Source organism: Leopardus geoffroyi, chromosome C2 (assembly GCF_018350155.1).
Source record: "Leopardus geoffroyi isolate Oge1 chromosome C2, O.geoffroyi_Oge1_pat1.0, whole genome shotgun sequence".
Lineage (NCBI taxonomy): Eukaryota > Metazoa > Chordata > Mammalia > Carnivora > Felidae > Leopardus > Leopardus geoffroyi.
In genome coordinates this window covers 82,551,523-82,569,780 of record NC_059333.1, presented here as the reverse complement: position 1 = coordinate 82,569,780, position 18,258 = coordinate 82,551,523, and the positions used below count along the sequence as shown (strand labels likewise).

General features: G+C 38.1%; 1 protein-coding gene across 8 annotated transcripts in view; it reads left to right on the top strand.

Annotated features, from left to right (window-relative positions):
• VPS8 (VPS8 subunit of CORVET complex) overlaps window positions 1–18,258 on the top strand; it is a 250,706-nt gene that overhangs the window by 191,655 nt on the left and 40,793 nt on the right. For all 8 annotated transcript variants that reach the window (XR_006718470.1, XR_006718471.1, XR_006718469.1 and 5 more), the window contains one exon: window positions 1,771–1,936. Coding sequence is in view for 5 of the 8 variants with exons in the window: in XM_045502714.1 (XP_045358670.1) it covers window positions 1,771–1,936 (166 nt within the window). In the remaining 3 variants the exon portion in view is untranslated. The remainder of the gene's footprint in view (window positions 1–1,770; window positions 1,937–18,258) is intronic.

Here is an 18,258-nt window from a genome sequence, read left to right as displayed (position 1 = left end):
TGTTAGTTTCCTTATCTGTAAATTGGGATAATAATGGTACCTTTTTCTTAGCTTATTGTGAATATTAAATGAGATAAATTACATAAGATACTTGTAATCGTGTTGACATAGCAAGAGCTATATAAGTGTTATAACTTCTATTAGTATAGACGCAGGAAGATTAGCAGATTTTGTAGTTGGAAGGGGAAGAAGCTCTCATCACACAAAAAGCCCACGAAAGAGTGTTTGGTGGGGGAAGATATTTTATACAGAGTAGTCTTGGAAGGCATCACTGTTAAGGTGACTTAATAACAATTTAAAAATTTAAAAAAATGTAATAATTACCATGAGTAAAATAAAATATGATGTAAAGGAATGTTGGGAGCTACTAATTTCTAAAGAGTAACTAGGGAAAGTCTCACTAGTTTAGTGACATTTGAGTAGAGACCTAAGGGAAGTGGCCGTGCAGTATCACGGCAGCCCCAGGCAGAGGATCAGCAAGGGCAGACACCTTGAGGCTAGAGCTTGGTCACATACTTGGAGAGTAATGAGTGAGTAGGCTTGTGCTGGCGAAGCAGAGTGAAGGAAAGGGAAGATGATAACAGTTGACTTCAGAAGAACAGAGGCCAAATTATATAGCAACTGGGTCATTATAAAGGGTTAAACTTTTACTCTGAGATGAGAAGCCATTGGATGGTTTTGAGGATAGGTTTGACGTCTGGTCTGTGTCTTAAGGATCTCTTTGCTATGTTGAGAATGGACTACAGAAGTTCAAGGGTGAAAGCAGGGAAACCATTTAGGTTATTGCAGTAATCCAAGTGAGAGATGGCCCAAGGTGGTGGTAATGAAGTAAGAAGTGGTAGGATTCTGGACATATTTTAAAGGTAGAGCTGGTAAGATTTGTTTATAGACTGCATGTGAGGTGTGAAAGAAAGAGAATAGTGAAGGATGATGCCAAACTTTTTGGCCTGAGAAACTGGAAGAATGTAGTTGTTGAGGTGGGAAAGGTTGGATGAGAGCAATGCAGTTGGGGTAGAGCAGAGTGAAATCAAGAATTTGGTTTGACACATGTTAGCGTTAAGATGCCTGTAAGATATCCCATCCACACATAGGTGGCATTTTAAAGCTGTGGACCTGGAGTAATCACTGAAAGAGCAAGCGTAGCTCTAGAAGAAAAAAAGTAGAGAAAGACTATAAAGACTATAGAAAAGAATTGACTTCTGAGGTAGTCCAACATTTCAGGCTGGAGAGTTGAGGAGCAATCAGTAAAGATGACAGAGAATTATACTCAACACTCACTTTAGGGAGGCTCACTTGGCAATCAGCAGGGAGTTTCTTCTTAGGAATAGTGTAAGAATTACTGCAGCCCTGACAGTTTTGTATTAATCAAATCACAACTGTTGCCTTGGATTTGATGAGGCAGACCACTCATGTTGTTACCAAGCTACTTAAATCATTAGGGCTTTCCCCAATTGCATTTTTTTCATACTTGCTAAAAACATTTCATAGTTTGAGAAATGAACAGAAGTTCAAGTCATCTCCCACGTGGTTTGTAGTCAAGAGAATTGTGATTCTGTTCCTGCTCCCAATGTAGGTGTGCAAATACGTGAGTCTGGGTTTTAAAAAAGAGAGGATGGCAACAAGTAAATTTCCTTTCTTCTTAACTGTACAACAGTCAGTGTATTACAACTTACCGGAAGTCTTTGCCACTTATAAATACACTCTAGCATAGCTTATGTTTGGAGATTTTATGTTAAGGAAAAGTGCAAATTGGTTGCCTTTATTTTGCAGCTGTGGCCATTTGTATCACTCATTCTGTCTGCAAAACAAAGAGTGCACCATAGAAACTGAGGGGCGGACAAGATGGACATGCTACAAATGCAGCTCAAGTAACAAAGTAGGGAAATTAAGTGAAAATTCATCTGAAATTAAAAAGGGGAAGACAGCCCCATCACAGGTAAGACTTGTTTTCACGGCAAGATGGAGATAGTCTTTTCTTACCAGGGTCTTTCGGGCCTGGCCTCGTTTTTCTTGTAGACCTCAGCAACTTTACCTCATTGGTATCTAGTGCATGACACCTTCTGTTCAGTTCTATTTAGTATTTGAAGAACTTCTCCTCCTTGCCCTACGCTGAAAATAGGGATTTAAGACATTTTAAAGGCAGAAGACATTTTCTTCTCTGAAAAAGTTTAAGATCTACTTGAAGGTGGGGGGTGGGGGGGGGCGATGTACATACATGAGCCTCCTTAAGCCTTTGACAAAGTGAGAGGTCAGCAAGTACTGATGGCTACCTGTGTGCTCGAGAACAGAGCTGTCCCTCTTCAATGGGACCAGTGGACAAGCTAAGTGCACATGTGCTCTGTGCATGGCTCTCTCAGCTGGGTCACTTTCTTCAAAGAACTTGATGCAGTAATGTTCATTTGAGAATTTGTCATTGCCTTTGGAGTTCGACTCATGGACTAGATACAACTTTTGTTCATTTGACAGCCTTTCTTTTTTCCTTCTTAAGCAGGCAGTGGTGCATTTGAACTGTGCTGCTTAATAACTGTTGGGAGAACAGAACTTGACAACACGAGGGGCCCAGTGTGGAGGAGGAGCCGCTGCTAGGACCAGCATTTGATCATTATTCTATTCTCAATTTATTTCCTCTTCGGAGTGAGAAGAGGTGTCACGGTTGCCATTTCTTGCTCCTTCCTCTGTGCCCCCACCTTGTAGTTGGCCTTAACATCACTTAGTGAAAAGTGGAACCTGTTGATCTTCTGTCCTTGTTCTGTCAGCTTTCAGTGCTGCGTCAGAGGTAGACCCAGAAAAAAAACTTTGACCTAGTTTCTCCCAGATAACAGTTCAGAATTTTTATACTCTGGTGGTAGACGTTCATTTATATTCGTCAAGTATGTACAAAACAGCGTGCCAGGCACTGTGCTAAATGCTGGGGGTATAGTAGTAGACACGAATTTGTCTCAGGGAGTACACAACCAATGAAGTTACAAACAGACTTTGAATAAGTATTGTCAAGTTCTTTCTGGCGCCAAATGCGTGGTATCTTTTCCAACACCAGGTCTGACACTAATTCTGTCAGTACTCTGCACACCAGCTGGGTGTCCAGTAATTCAATTCTGACACTAACTATCAGGAGTTAGCGTCAGATTCCACAGGTTCAAGGGCTCATTCACATGAGCCTACCCTTACTTCAAACATCAGTTGCAAATGGAATGTCCAGTTACCTACCCTTCTGTCTGACTTGGCAGAGTCAGAGGTTCCCGTGATCAATCCCCCTGCAGTTTGACAATGCACCAGGAGCAACTCCTGAAACTTTATATTTGCCTGTTTAGAAGAGGATCCAACTCAGGAACAGATATGGGAAAAAATGAGCAGGGCAAGGTATGGAGGGAGAAGGGTGCTTCCTTGTCCTCTCCCAGCACACTACCTTCCCAGTACCTCAGTGTGTTCACCAACTCAGAAGCTCCTTGAACCTGGCTGCTTCAGGGCTTCTGTGGCAGTCTCATTATGCAACCATGATTGATTAAATCATTGGCCCTTGGTGATTATACTCCATCTCTAGCCCTTCTCCCCTCCCTAGAAGTTGGGGATGAAGGGCAAGCAGGGGAGGGTAGAGCCTCTAAGCATGACCTGATCTTTGTAATGACCAGCCCCCAACTTGAAGCAATCTAGGCATCCACAGCTACCAGTCATCTCATTAGTATACAGAAGGCACTCTTATCACTCAGGAGATTCCAAGAGTTTAAGGAGCTATGTACCAGAAACCAGGGACAAAGACCAAATATTTATCTTTTTATTGTGCCACAAGTACTTGGAGATGAACTATGCTGTAAGAGCAGGCAATGAGTGGACTTAGTCGACATGAAAAATCATGGAAGGCTTCCTGGAAGTGCCATGTTAGCTTCCCCTGAAGGAAGAGAGACATGAGCTAGACAAGTTTAGGTGCAATGGTGGGTAGAAAGAGGGATACTCTAGACTGAGGGAACCATATATATAGAACAGACATAACCTCTCTGCTGTGAAGCTAGACATTGAGCATGACTGGATCAAGAATATGAGAAAATGAGTGGTATGAGGTGAGGCTGCTGTAGTAAACAGGGACCATATTAATTACTTTGATGTTTGTGCTAAAGAAAGTGTATTAAGGGGTTTTAAGGAAGGAATAATATCTGATCAGAATAGCATTTTTTTTTCAGAGCGATATTTTTAGAGCACTCTAACTGCAGTGTAGAAAATGAAAGGAAAATAAGAACAGATGTAGGGAGACCCAAGAACACTGAAGTAATTTGGAGGAAAGAAGTGGTAACTTATACTAGAATGATAGAAGTTGGGATGGAGAAACTAGTACCTATTTGAGATGTGTTTGAGATGCGCAGAGACATCAGAACAGTTAACATGGTCCTTGCTTACCTCACCAGCTGCATCTCAGACCACTCTCTTTCACCCTGTCATCCAGTCACATTCAACTTCCAGTTCCATGTTATTTTCTGGTTTATAGCAGAGATGCTATATTTGAGGGATAGAATTATCAGGAGTTGGTGATAAAACTGTTGGATGGGGCAGGTAAGACAGAGGGAGGAGTCAAAATTAGTACCCAGATTTCTTACTTGAACAACCGGTGGATGATGGTACCATTTACTGAGGTAGAAAGCAATAAACAAAGAACATACTTGGGAATAAGAGAAGTCATTGTTGAATTTAGAGACTTTGGCAGGACATTACAGGTAAAGATGTTCAGTATGGTTTCCAGATTGAAAATTTCATTAATCATCTAAAATGCTTCCTTGTTTGCATTTAGGGAAGGAAAGACAGATCTTATGATTTCCACCCTGTTTCCAAGCTGCATCCAAATGCAGATGAGGGAACCTTTTTTATGCAAATACTTAAGTCACATCTTGGGGCACTTCAGTTTTTTTCCTCTTTCAGTTTTATCCTGCTCGTAAACCAACTTGTGATTGTATGCATATAACTGCTTGGATATTACCAACTAATGTCTTTCTTTCTAGATAGTCCTTAGCTAAAATAGACCATTTTTTCCTTTTTTAAAAAATAGTTATGTTTTATGCATGTTATTACGTATTTTAATGCATAATTTACAAGCAGTAAATTTACCTTTTGTTGAGTTTTGACAGCCACCTTTTTTTTTTATCTTTAGCTATTTTTTTTGTATTTATTTTAATATATGAAATTTATTGTCAGATTGGTTTCCATACAACACCCAGTGCTCACCCCAAAAGATGCCCTCTTCAATGCCCATCACCTCCCCCCTCCTCCCTCCCACCCCACATCAACCCTCAGTTTGTTCTCAGTTTTTAAGAGTCTCTTATGCTTTGGCTCTCTCCCACTCTAACCTCTTTTTTTTTTTTTTTTTTCCTTCCCCTCCCCCATGGGTTTCTGTTAAGTTTCTCAGGATCCACATAAGAGTGAACACATATGGTATCTGTCTTTCTCTGTATGGCTTATTTCACTTAGCATCACACTCTCCAGTTCCATCCACGTTGCTACAAAGGGCCATATTTCATTCTTCCCCATGGCCACGTAGTACTCCATTGTGTATATAAACCACAATTTCTTTATCCATTCATCAGTTGATGGACATTTAGGCTTTTTCCACAATTTGGCTATTGTTGAGAGTGTTGACAGCCACCTTTACAATCAAGATATAGAGCAGTGTTATAACCGACTCTCAAAAGTCCCCCATATCTCTTTGTAGTCAGTCTTTCCCCCTACTGTCTATTCCTGGCAACCACTGATGCACTTTGAGTTAATTTTTACTAGGGTACAAGATAGGATTGAAGTTCATTCTTTTGCATTGAATTGCCGTGGTATCTTAGTCAAAAATCAATTGACTATGTATGTGCAGGTCTGTTTTTTGACTTTCTCTTCTTCCATTGACCTATTTATCCTTTCTCCAATATGGTAGTTTTATAGTAAATCTATCAGGTATTATGAGTCCTCCAAGTTTGTTGTTCTTACTAACATTTGGATGTTCTAATCCCTTTGCTTTTCCATCTAAATTTTAAAATCAGCTTGTCAATTTCTACAAAAAAAGTCATGCTGGAATTTTATTGGGATTGTGTTGGATCTGTTGAACGATCAATTTGGGGATAGTTGATAGCTTAACAATATTGAGTCTTCCAATCCATTAACATGGTATATCTATCAATTTATTTCAATCTTCTTTGACTTATTTCACCAATGCTTTATAGTTTTTGGCATGTAAATCTTGCATGTTTTGTTTTTAAGATTTATTTCTAAGTATGTAGTTTCTTTTGATATATATTTTACAGTTTTATATTTCAATTTTCTAACTGTTCATTGCTAGGATACAGAAATACAACTTCTTTTCATATATTGATCTTGTGTCCAGTGACCAGTGACCTTACAAAGCTTACTTGTTAGTACTAATATTTTTCTTATAGGTTCTTTGGTATTTCCTACATAGATAATCAGATCATATGCAAATGAAGACTTTTATTTGTTTGTTTCCAATCTTATGCCTTTTATTTCTTTTCCTTTCCTTATTACATTGGCCTCCAGTACAGTGTTGAATAGGAATGATAAGAATAGACCTGTTTGCCTTGTTACTGATCTTAGGGGGAAAGTGTTCAATTTTTCATCATTAAGTTTAATGTTAACCACAGACATTTAGTGTGTAACCTTTATATCATGTTTTAGGAAGTTATTTTTTATTCCATGTTTTGCTGAGAAATTTTTCCTAAATAGGTGTTGAATCCTGAAGCCATTTATAGTACATTGGTTGCCTTGTACCAGCGTCCCCACACCTCATACAGTGAAGAAAGATAGTAATCTATTTCATTGACTTTCCTCCTGCCTTCTCTCAGAACATCTAGAAAAGGTAAATTATCTTGAAGTTGTACCTACATGTCAAAGGCAGCTTTACTTCTGAGGCTGTATGAGGCAGTCCCATTCTGGAAGGGAAGAGAGATGACTCAATTTTTTCATTGTTCAGGAAACTCCAGTAAGATTACTAGTCAGATCCTCTTGAAAATCTTTTGTTGGGGCTCCTGGGTGGCTCAGTTAGTTAAGCATCTGACTCTTGGTTTTGGCTCAGGTCATGATCTCATGGTTTTGTGAGTTTGAGCCCCATATCAGGCGCTGCTGACGGTGCAGGGCCTACTTGGGATTCTGTGTCTCTCTCTGCTCCTCCCCAACTCCCGTTGTCTGTCTCTCTGAAAATAAATAAACTTAAAAAAAATTTTTTTTTAAATCTTTGATACTTGCTAATAATGAAGCAATGATTCTCAAATCATATGAAGCAGTAGTTCTAGAGTAAGAACTATTTGGGATTTCTTAAATTTTCTTCTAGCTGTCTGTGTTACTAGGATACTGTAAAAAGATCTAGTGGATTGGTAACACAAGAAGGAAAGAGAACATTAAATTTATCAAATATATGTTGAAGATGTGTTTATGCTAGTTTCCACAATTTTATGAGAGTGATATATTCCCTATTTTATAGGAACTGGATGTAGCTCAGAGAAGGGAGGCCAATATTTGAACTCAAGGTTTTATAGGACCATTATCACCCCCAATTTTCCTACCTCCAGCCTGTTCCTATTTTTAGCATTCTGACTTGATTGAAACCTGATAAAGCTGATTTTTAAAATACATCCATACCATATTGGCTGTGCTAATTAAGATTTCTTACCACGTGTGAGCCATTCCATTTTTAATTATAAGAAAATTTTAAATGAAAATACTAATTCTGTCTATGATGGTTTTTATTAAATTGTATTTTATGAAAGTTGTACTTTGTGCACTTTGTGCTCTCAATTTCCTTTGAAAAATGTCAACCCTGGTCATTAAGTTCCTAGCCAGTGCAGGGAGGATCACAGAGGTGAGGGCCCAGTGACTCCAAAATCAGGTTGAGATTGCCAGTCAGTTTCCACTTGTTGCTCTCTACTCCCAGGAGATACTGAATGCATTTGAACCTTCTCACTGCCTCTATGATCCTTCAGTCAAATCCCTTTTTGTTTCATTCTTTTCCAAGACCTAGGATAATTTTTTCCATGGTCATTTTCTAACTCTGGCTCAACAAGATGGAACAGTTACCCTGAGAACTGTATTTTTGGTGGAGAAGGCCTGTCTTCTTCTGCTCCTTACCTCATGTCTTTTTTGCACAACTGGTCAGTATATATAAGCAATAACTCTGACACATTGGTTGCCTCCAAGCGGGTCGGCACAGACATGAGGGGAGTTATTCCCCCAGGAAGCCTGCTCTCCTATGGAATAACTACTTTTACTCTTTACAAGCCAGAAAAATGACTCCGTCTTTTCTTCCTTATCTCCATCATTGCCTCAGGTTTACAAAGCTTAGTCTGAAGTGTTGAGGTCCACAAATAAACCTTGTAAGTCTCTCTGATTCGCCGTTTTGTTTTCTGTGTGTATTACCCACAGATGACATACATTGGAGAATTAATTTCAACTGAAGTACTTATCATTCTACTATATTTTCTCAACAAATGGTATTGCTATATAATATAATGTAATAGTTTTCTTGGGTTATTAAATTTTCTTTTCCTATTCCTTTATCAAATTTATAGTAGCAGAAAACCATCTTCATTGGCACTGATGAGCAATAGAAGAAATTAACTTGGTATTCATTTTTAAAATAATTGTTGATCAACAGACAACATGCTGCAAATTCAAAGAAACATGATTGAAGATTTACTAGATTGTATGCTTAGAATTCTTGAGAGCTGGTAGTAAGCTAACACATTTTATGTGCCAGCAACATTTAAAGACTTATCAGAAAGTTTTATAATGTATTGCTTGATAACTTTTCAGAGTTGGATAAATCATCTCTTACTGGTAGAGAGGCAGGTACATTAGTCAAATATCAGAGGTGGGGTTTTTTGTTTACTTTTTTTATAAGAGGTAAATACATGAGAAGACTCGAAATAAACCTATAACAGCCTATTTTTTCTTTAATCATCAGAAAAGAATTAAATGAAATAAGCTGATACTTTTCTTGGTACTTGGGGTTGGTTTTATATTTTGATTTTTAGAGTTGTCTAAGAAAATGTTTTGTCTTTTGGGGTAAATTTATAAATAATGTCAGAGGAGAGTATTTACAACTTCAAAGAAATTACTCAGTACATGACATTTATTTGGGCTCACTGGTCATAATTTTCTATTAACCATTGTCCAATTCTTATTTAATTTGGATTCCCACTATAAATTGAAGATTTGTTTTTACCAGCTGCTTAATGAAATCAGAACACTGGTATTAATGCCCTGTGTTCATCTGTCGTTTTTAAAGAGTGTCAGTTCCCCATTATAAACATTAGATTCCAATTAAATGCTAAACAATGAAATTTCAGTATCTGGTGATAGCAGCATTTCTCAAAAGAATATCCTGTAACTTAAATTTACAAGTTAAATGAGGGTTAATGTATCTTAGATGTGCAGAGAGGTGATAAATGATTCTAATTTAAATGAATCTCTTTGAGGAGACTTTTGCCCATTTTCCAGTAATCTTGTTATTATACCCTAGTATTAAGTGATTCATTATTTCAGCCAGTATTTAACATATGCCTACTTTGGGCCAAATGCTATATTTTCGGGACTGAGTATACATTACTGAACAACAACAACAATAAAAAACCTGAAAACACATTTCCTACCATTACGTAGCTTACCATATAGGAAGAGAGCTAGACGATAATTAAATTGTAAGCAAACTGTAATTGCATGTGTAACTCCAAATTGTGATAGGTTGTAAGTGCTATCGGGAAAGAATAGAATGTTATGGGAAGAATAGCATGAGGGAAACCTACTCTGGAGGGTGGTCCAGGAATATCCATCTGCAGAGGTGATATTTAAGCTAAGATCTGAAGGACAGGAAAGTACCATCCATGTGAAGAATATTCCAAGCAAGAGAAGAGCAAGCACAGAGGAACTGAGGAGAGGGTTGACTTGTTCAAGGAACTGAGAAAAGATCAGTGGGTGAAACATAGAAACTAAAGAGGAGTGTGGCAAGGAATGAGGTTGAAGAGGTAGGCAGGGCCATGTCCTGAATAGCCTGGAAGATCTGGTGAAGAGTTTACTTTTTATTCTTAAAGTAGAAGGAAATATTGAAGGGTTTGAAACAGAGGACACATGTAATGTATTGACTGTGATTGTGGAAAATGGATAGACAGTCACGTCTCTGTGAGCACCTCCCTTGTCACCACTGCCAGAGTGGTTTAACAGATGCTTAAAGCCCTGAAAGTTTGCACCCTTCACTTTGATCCAGAGGAAAAGGCTTATGTCCAAAAGACCAGAGGATAACAATAGTACCCAAAAAGTGTTTCCAGTATTTATGTAGAACTAAAGCTTTGATGGGAATGTGGGCAAGTGACATTTAAAAATAATAGTGTTCAATGAAATGTGAAAAAATGTTCAACTTCATTACCAGTGATCAAAGAAATACAAATTAAAACAACAATATGATGCCGTTTTTTTAAGTTATTAAACTGGCTAATTTTTAAAAATACACAATAAACTGGCACACATTTCAAAATAGATACGCATTTATATTGTTAAGGATGTGAAGAGGCAGACACTTTTTAATCATTAGTAGTGGGAAGGTATGTTTGTACAAGTGCACAATCCCTTATCCAGATCCCTTTGACAAGATAGGTTTCAGAATTGAGAAGTTTTTTTATTTAAAAGGTAATATAGGGACTTCAATTTCTGACAGGATGCATTTGGAGTTCTTGGGCGGAAATAGACAACATTTATAAACAGTGGTTCTCAAGACATTGGACATTGAGCAGTGAAGAAGTGTGGCCCCTGAGACATGAGAAACAAATAACGTAAGCCCTAGGATCATCCTTAGTATACTGCTAGCAGAAAGGTTAGCCATGGCACAGGGAGGAGGAAACCGAGGCAGAGCTCACCGGTCTCTCCGAGTTAAGGAGGCAGAGCTGGAGTCCAGAGAAGGCGAGGTGGCTTGAGGTTGCCGAACAGAGTATGAACAGGAAAGAGCTGCACAGGGAAAAAGCCCCAGAGACCTGCATAAGACAACCTTCAGTATTAAGTTGAATATTGTCCACTCATGTGTGAGGAAGCAGAACACTCAAGGCCTGAAGAAGAACCACACAAAAGGATTAGAGGTAGCAGTACCCCAGATTGACATACAGCCAGGAATAATGCCAGCCTGGAACACTGCATCCTTCACAGGGCAGCACTGAGTACTAAGTCATGTCTTGACCATCATATTGAGGGAAAAGTTAACCCTAGACTAACAGCTGCTTTGATCCCACCTCACAAAACTTAAAACCTAAAAAAGATCAAATTATTTCCAAGTATTTATTTTTTTTTTTTAGGTTTGTTTTTTTTTTTAGTAATCTGTATACCCAACATAGGACTCGAACTCACGACCCCGAGGTGAAGTCACATCCTCTTCTGGCTGGGCTAGACAGGTGCCCCAAATTATTTCCAAGTATTTTAACTACATCCCAGAACAAAGTTCAAGAGTATGGTAGGGATTACAAAAATATTTTACCCAACAAGGTAAAATTCACAATGTCTGACATTTGATCAAAAGTTACCAGGTATGCAAGAAAGCAGGAAAAATGCAAGTCATAAAGAGGAGGGAAAAAATCAACTGTATGACATTCTGAAGAAGGCAAAGCTGTGGAGGGAGTAAAAACATCAGTGGCTGCCAGGGGCCAGTGGGGAGGGGGGATGAATAAATGGAACACAGAAGACTTTAGGGCAGTGAAGATACTCTGTGTAATATTACAGTAGTGGACATATGTCATTACACGTTTGTCTAAACCCATAGAACGCAACGACACCAAATGTGAACCCTAATATAAACTGGGTTTATATCACTCTGGGTGATAATGATGTGTCAGTGTAATGTGTCATCAGTTGTAACAGATGTACTGCTGTGGTGGAGGATGTTGATAAGGGGGAAGGCTGTGCAGGTGTGGGAGCATGGGATGTATGCACTATTCTGTACCTTCCTCTCAATTTTGATGCAAACCCGAAACTGCTCTAAAAATTTTTCTTTAAAAAAAGCAATCCTTAATACTACCCAAAGCTGTCTACACATTCAATGCAATCCCAATCAAAATTGCACCAGCATTCTTCTCGAAGCTAGAACAAGCAATCCTAAAATTCATATGGAACCACAAAAGGCCCCGAATAGCCAAAGTGATTTTGAAGAAGAAGACCAAAGCAGGAGGCATCACAATCCCAGACTTTAGCCTCTACTACAAAGCTGTAATCATTAAGACAGCATGGTATTGGCACAAAAACAGACACATAGACCAATGGGATAGAATAGAAACCCCAGAACTAGACCCACAAACGTATGGCCAACTCATCTTTGACAAAGCAGGAAAGACCATCCAATGGAAAAAAGACAGTCTCTTTAACAAATGGTGCTGGGAGAACTGGACAGCAACATGCAGAAGGTTGAAACTAGACCACTTTCTCACACCATGCACAAAAATAAACTCAAAATGGATAAAGGACCTGAATGTGAGACAGGAAACCATCAAAACCCTAGAGGAGAAAGCAGGAAGAGACCTCTCTGACCTCAGTTGTAGCAATTTCTTACTCGACACATCCCCAAAGGCAAGAGAATTAAAAGCAAAAATGAACTACTGGGACCTTATGAAGATAAAAAGCTTCTGCACAGCAAAGGAAACAACCAACAAAACTAAAAGGCAACCAACAGAATGGGAAAAGATATTTGCAAATGACATATTGGACAAAGGGCTAGTATCCAAAATCTATAAAGAGCTCACCAAACGCCACACCCGAAAAACAAATAACCCAGTGAAGAAATGGGCAGAAAACATGAATAGACACTTCTCTAAAGAAGACATCCGGATGGCCAACAGGCACATGAAAAGATGCTCAACGTCACTCCTCATCAGGGAAATACAAATCAAAACCACACTCAGATATCACCTCACGCCAGTCAGAGTGGCCAAAATGAACAAATCAGGAGACCATAGATGCTGGAGAGGATGTGGAGAAACGGGAACCCTCTTGCACCGTTGGTGGGAATGCAAATTGGCGCAGCCACTCTGGAAAACAGTGTGGAGGTTCTTCAAAAAATTAAAAATAGACCTACCCTATGACCCAGCAATAGCACTGCTAGGAATTTACCCAAGGGATACAGGAGTACTGATGCATAGGGGCACTTGTACCCCAATGTTTATAGCAGCACTCTCAACAATAGCCAAATTATGGAAAGAGCCTAAATGTCCATCAACTGATGAATGGATAAAGAAATTGTGGTTTATATACACAATGGAGTACTGCGTGGCAATGGGAAAGAATGAAATATGGCCCTTTGTAGCAACGTGGATGGAACTGGAGAGTGTGATGCTAAGTGAAATAAGCCATACAGAGAAAGACAGATACCATATGTGTTCACTCTTATGTGGATCCTGAGAAACTTAACAGAAACCCATGGGGGAGGGGAAGGGGAAAAAAAAAAAAAAGAGGTTAGAGTGGGAGAGAGCCAAAGCATAAGAGACTCTTAAAAACTGAGAACAAACTGAGGGTTGATGGGGGGTGGGAGGGAGGGAAGGGTGGGTGATGGGTACTGAGGAGGGCACCTTTTGGGATGAGCACTGGGTGTTGTATGGAAACCAATTTGACAATAAATTTCTTATATTGGGGGGAAAAAAAGCAATCCTTAGGGCGCGTGGATGGCTTAGTTGGTTGAGTGTCCTACTCTTGATTTTTGCTCAGGTCATGATCCCAGCGTCATGGGATCAAGTCCTGCATCGGGCTCCATGCTGAGTGTTGTGCGTGCTTAAGATGATCTGTCTCTCCACCTGCCCTTCTCCCCCTCCTCATGCGAGTGAGCTCTCTCTAAAATTAAAAAAAAAAAAAAAAAAGGGCAGTCCATTGAAACAGACCCAGAAATGGCACAAATGATAGAATTGGTAAATAAGAACATTAAAACAGTTATTATAATTGTATTCCATATGTTCAGGAAGCTAGAGGAGAGACTAGACCTGTTCAATAGAGTTATGGAAATTATAAAGAGTCAATAGAACATCTAGAGATTAAAACTACAGTGTCTGAGCTGCAGAGCACACTGAATGGGATTAACAGCATAATGGACGTAGCAGAAGAAATGATTAGTGAACTTGAATACATAGCAACAGAAAATATCCCAAATCAAAGAGGAAAAATGAATAAAGCAGCAGTGAACTGTGGAACAACTTCAGGTACCAAAAGACAACACCTGTAATTAAAGTCCTGGAGGAAGCAGAGGCAGGAATCCTACAGGAAGAGTATTTAAAGAAATGTAATACAAGGTCCAATTGTAGTAATGGTAAGGGTTACCTATATTGAACAGCCTTTCTGCCAAACAGCCCTAGCTCTAAACAAAATGGGAAAAAATGTTGTTTAGAGAGCAAGCAGAAGTTTCTGATGGCTGACTTCTCAAGAAACAAAGAAACAATAAAATGCCATCCTTGAAGTGCTAAAAGAAAAGTAATACAGTATATATATTGTATATTATGTAACATTCCCAGTAGAGTCTAGGACAGCATCCCATAATCAAACACTTACGTGGGAAAAATAAAGACTATAAATAGCCTTACTTCACTTCCAGTTGGATTTTGCTGTCAGTGCCAAAAGTTTAAAAAAAAAAAAAAATCTTTTTTGTTTCAGAGTCTTTGGATTTCAGAATTCTAGGAAGCAGGTTTGTGGATCCATCTTCCTTGTCAGGAGAAAAACCGGCAGTATGTGTTTTTGAACATCTATGCCCTTTGAAGCAGGGACTTAGTAAATCTATATGCAATGGAAATAACACATCAAGAGTATGTGTCAAGATGTTTATGACAACATTTTCTTAATTAAAAAATTTTGAAAACACATGTCCTAGTAACCTCCAAATAGTCGGTGAAGTTAGTCACAGCATATCTATACAGTGAATGGACTGCTTCATAGAAAAATCATAGAAGAATACTGATATGGTGAAATAGACACTTTCAACATGTAACATGAAAAGATCACAAAACAGCGTGATTCCAAATGTTAATAGTGGTTGCTGCTGTGTGGTTAGATTGTGATTTTTATTTCCTTTGTTTTGCTCTTTATTATTTTCTAAATTTCTATTAGTGAACATGTATTCCTTTAGTAATCAGAAAAACCAAGGCTTGTTTAACAAAGTGATAAGGAAGGTATTCATATTGCTATTAAACTTCAGATCAGATTGCTTGTCTAAGTCAGAAATCATTTTAACAAAAATCAAAAAAGTTCAGCATTTAAAAAAAATTTTTTAAATGTTTATTTTTGAGAGAGAGAGAGAGAGAGAGAGCGCTAGCAGGGGAGAGGCAGAGAGAGGGAGACACAGAATCCCAAGCAGTCTCCGGGCTCTGAGCTGTCAGCCTAGAGCCCGACGCCGGGCTCAAACTCACGAGCTGTGAGATCGTGACCTGAGCCAAAGTCGGATGCCCAACTGACTAAGCCACCCAGGTGCCCCACAGTTCAGCATTACTAAGGCCATAGCTTAATACATCGTCCATATCCCCAGATCTGGTGTCTGCACACCTGGATTTAAAGTGTCTCTTTGAAGCTGCATTGCCTGGGGCATTTCCAGAAGGAATCCTGTTAAATGAAAAATAAGACCTTTCATGAGCAATGCTGAACCATTTCTGTTGCCACTTCAAACACTCTCTAACTTAATCTCCAGAGAACAGCTTTCACAGATAAATTGTCCAGCATCACATCTAGTTCTTGGCTTGTTTTTAAAAATCTGCGGATTCTTTCATGAGGTCATTTTTTTAAGCTTAAATACCTACTTTGCTTTGAAAATCTATTTTCTCTCTTTTCAAAAAGAGCATACCCGTAGTTAAAATTGGATAACGTTTAGCAAGCTATATCATACATCTGTAGTGAATTCCCGAGTATTAATGTCATGGTATGTTAAAGCAAAGACTGTCAAGTCTAATTTTTGCAGACCTGCTGAACGACCAGACTGAAAGGAAAGTCTGAACAGCCAGCAGTTTTGACCCCTGAGCTGAGGTTATGTTTTCTAAACTTATTCTGAAAGTCAAAGGGGAAAGGCAAAAAAAAAAAAAAAAAAAAAAAAAAAAAAAAAAAAAAAAAGAAAAAGAAAGGCTGCAGTATGGTCCTATTTGAATAGCCTCATGTCACAGTGATAGGAAGTATCTTTAACATGTATACTCTTAGAAGTAGACCATCAGAATTGAAGGGGCTGGAGAACTTGAATCCAGTTGCTTGTCTATTACTTCTACCTCTGTGGCATCATCCTAGACAGATCGTATCTACTGTCTGTTGAACTACTTGCAATAAGGATTATATTTTTCCTTGTAAACTAACGAGTTGATGTTCTAATTTTATATTAGTATAGATTAGTCTCTGTGTACTTCATATTTGCTAGAATTCACTGCTAAAAGCATGTGGACTTGGGAGTTTTCCTTATGAGATTAGATAACATTTAATTCTTTAATAAATATAGGGTTATTCATATTTCCTGTTTCATCTTGGGTCCATTTTATTGAGTTGCTTTTCAAGGAAAGTGTCATTCTAATTTGTCAAATTTATTGGCATAAAGTTTTTCATAATGGCCTCTTTTAAATGTGTGTAACTATTGTAGTATGTAGTAGTATATCTTTCATTACTGATATTGTTGATTTATATTCTCTTGATCAATCTAAGAGTTTATCAGTCTTGTTGATATGTTCAAAGAACCAACTTTTGGCTTTGTTAATTTTCTCTGTTATTTTGTTTGATTTCAATTGCGTTGATTTCTGTTCCTTATTTCCTTCCCTCAACTTAGTTTGGTTTTACTTTGATTTTCTTTTTCTCGCTTGCATAGGTCCTTCGTTTTAAACCTTTCTTATTCTCCAGGATCGTATAAAAAGCTATAAATTTCTTCCTCTAAGCACTGTTTTAGCTTTATCCTATAAATTTCTTTAAATGCTTTATTAAAGTATAATTAACATAAAATACACGCATACAGATTGTACAAATACGGCATGTATATATCCTTGAATCCATCACTACAATCAAGGTCATTGTGCAGACCTGTTACTACTCTCACTACTAAAGTGAGAGTGACCCTCTCACTACTAAAAACTTACTCAGTTCTTCAATTCTCTTCCCCAGAAGGCACCGACTGGCTTTGTTACAGTAGATTATTTTGCATTTTCTAGAATTTTAGATCAGTGGAACCATCAAGGAAGTAAACTTTTTTGGTCTTTTTTCAATTAGCATAATTACGATTCATCCATATTTTTATAAGAGTTCATTTCTTCTTACTGCTGAGTAGTGATTTGTTCTAAGGATATACCATTACTTATTGATGATTTCACCTGTTGATATTTGCATTTGTCCAGTTTCTGGCTGTTACAGATGAAGCTGTTTTGAAAACTTGTGTACAAGTCTTTGTGTGGACATATACTTTCATTTCTCTTGGGTAAATACGTTTGGAATGGAATGACTGACCCATATGGCAAATGTGTGTTTATCATCTTAAGAAGCTACCAAACTGCTTTCCAAAGCGGTTGTACCATTTTACTCTCCTACCAGCATTACATGAGGGTTCCAGTTCTTCCACATCCTTGGTGTAGTTAGTCTTTTTAGTTTCAGCTGCTCTGGTATGTGTGTGATGATATCTCATTGTATTTTTAATTTGCGTTTTGTGAATGACTAATGCTGTTGTGCATCTTTTCGTATGCTTATTGGCTATCTGTATGTCTTTAGAGAAATGTCCAAGTGCTTTGCTCATTTTTGATCTGGTACTTTGGTTTGTTATTGAATTTTAAGCATTCTCTGTATATTCAAGATATTAATCCCTTATTCTGGATATTTGTCATGTGGCATTTGCCAATATTTTCTTCCATTCAGTGACTTGCCTTTTTACTCTATAAGTGTCCTTTGGTATGCAAAAATTTTTAATTTGATGTAGTTCAGTTGTCTACTTTTTTGTTAATTGTTGTTTGTACCTTTGGTGTCATCTTTAAGAAATCATTGCTAAATCCAGTGTTATGAAATTTTCCATGTTTTCTTATAAGAGTTTTATAGTTTTAGCTTTTGTATTTAGGTCTTTTTGATCCACTTTGAGTTAGTTTTTATATGTGGTGTAAGATAAAAGTCTAACTTGATTCTCTTGCATATGGATATCTGGTTTTCCAGTACCATTTATTGAAAAGACTGTTGTTTTCCCCTTTTGAGTGGGTCTTGGCACCCTTGTCAAAAACCATTTGACCTTATCTGTGAAGATTTATTTCTGGTCTCATTATTCCATTGGTCTGTATGTCTTTA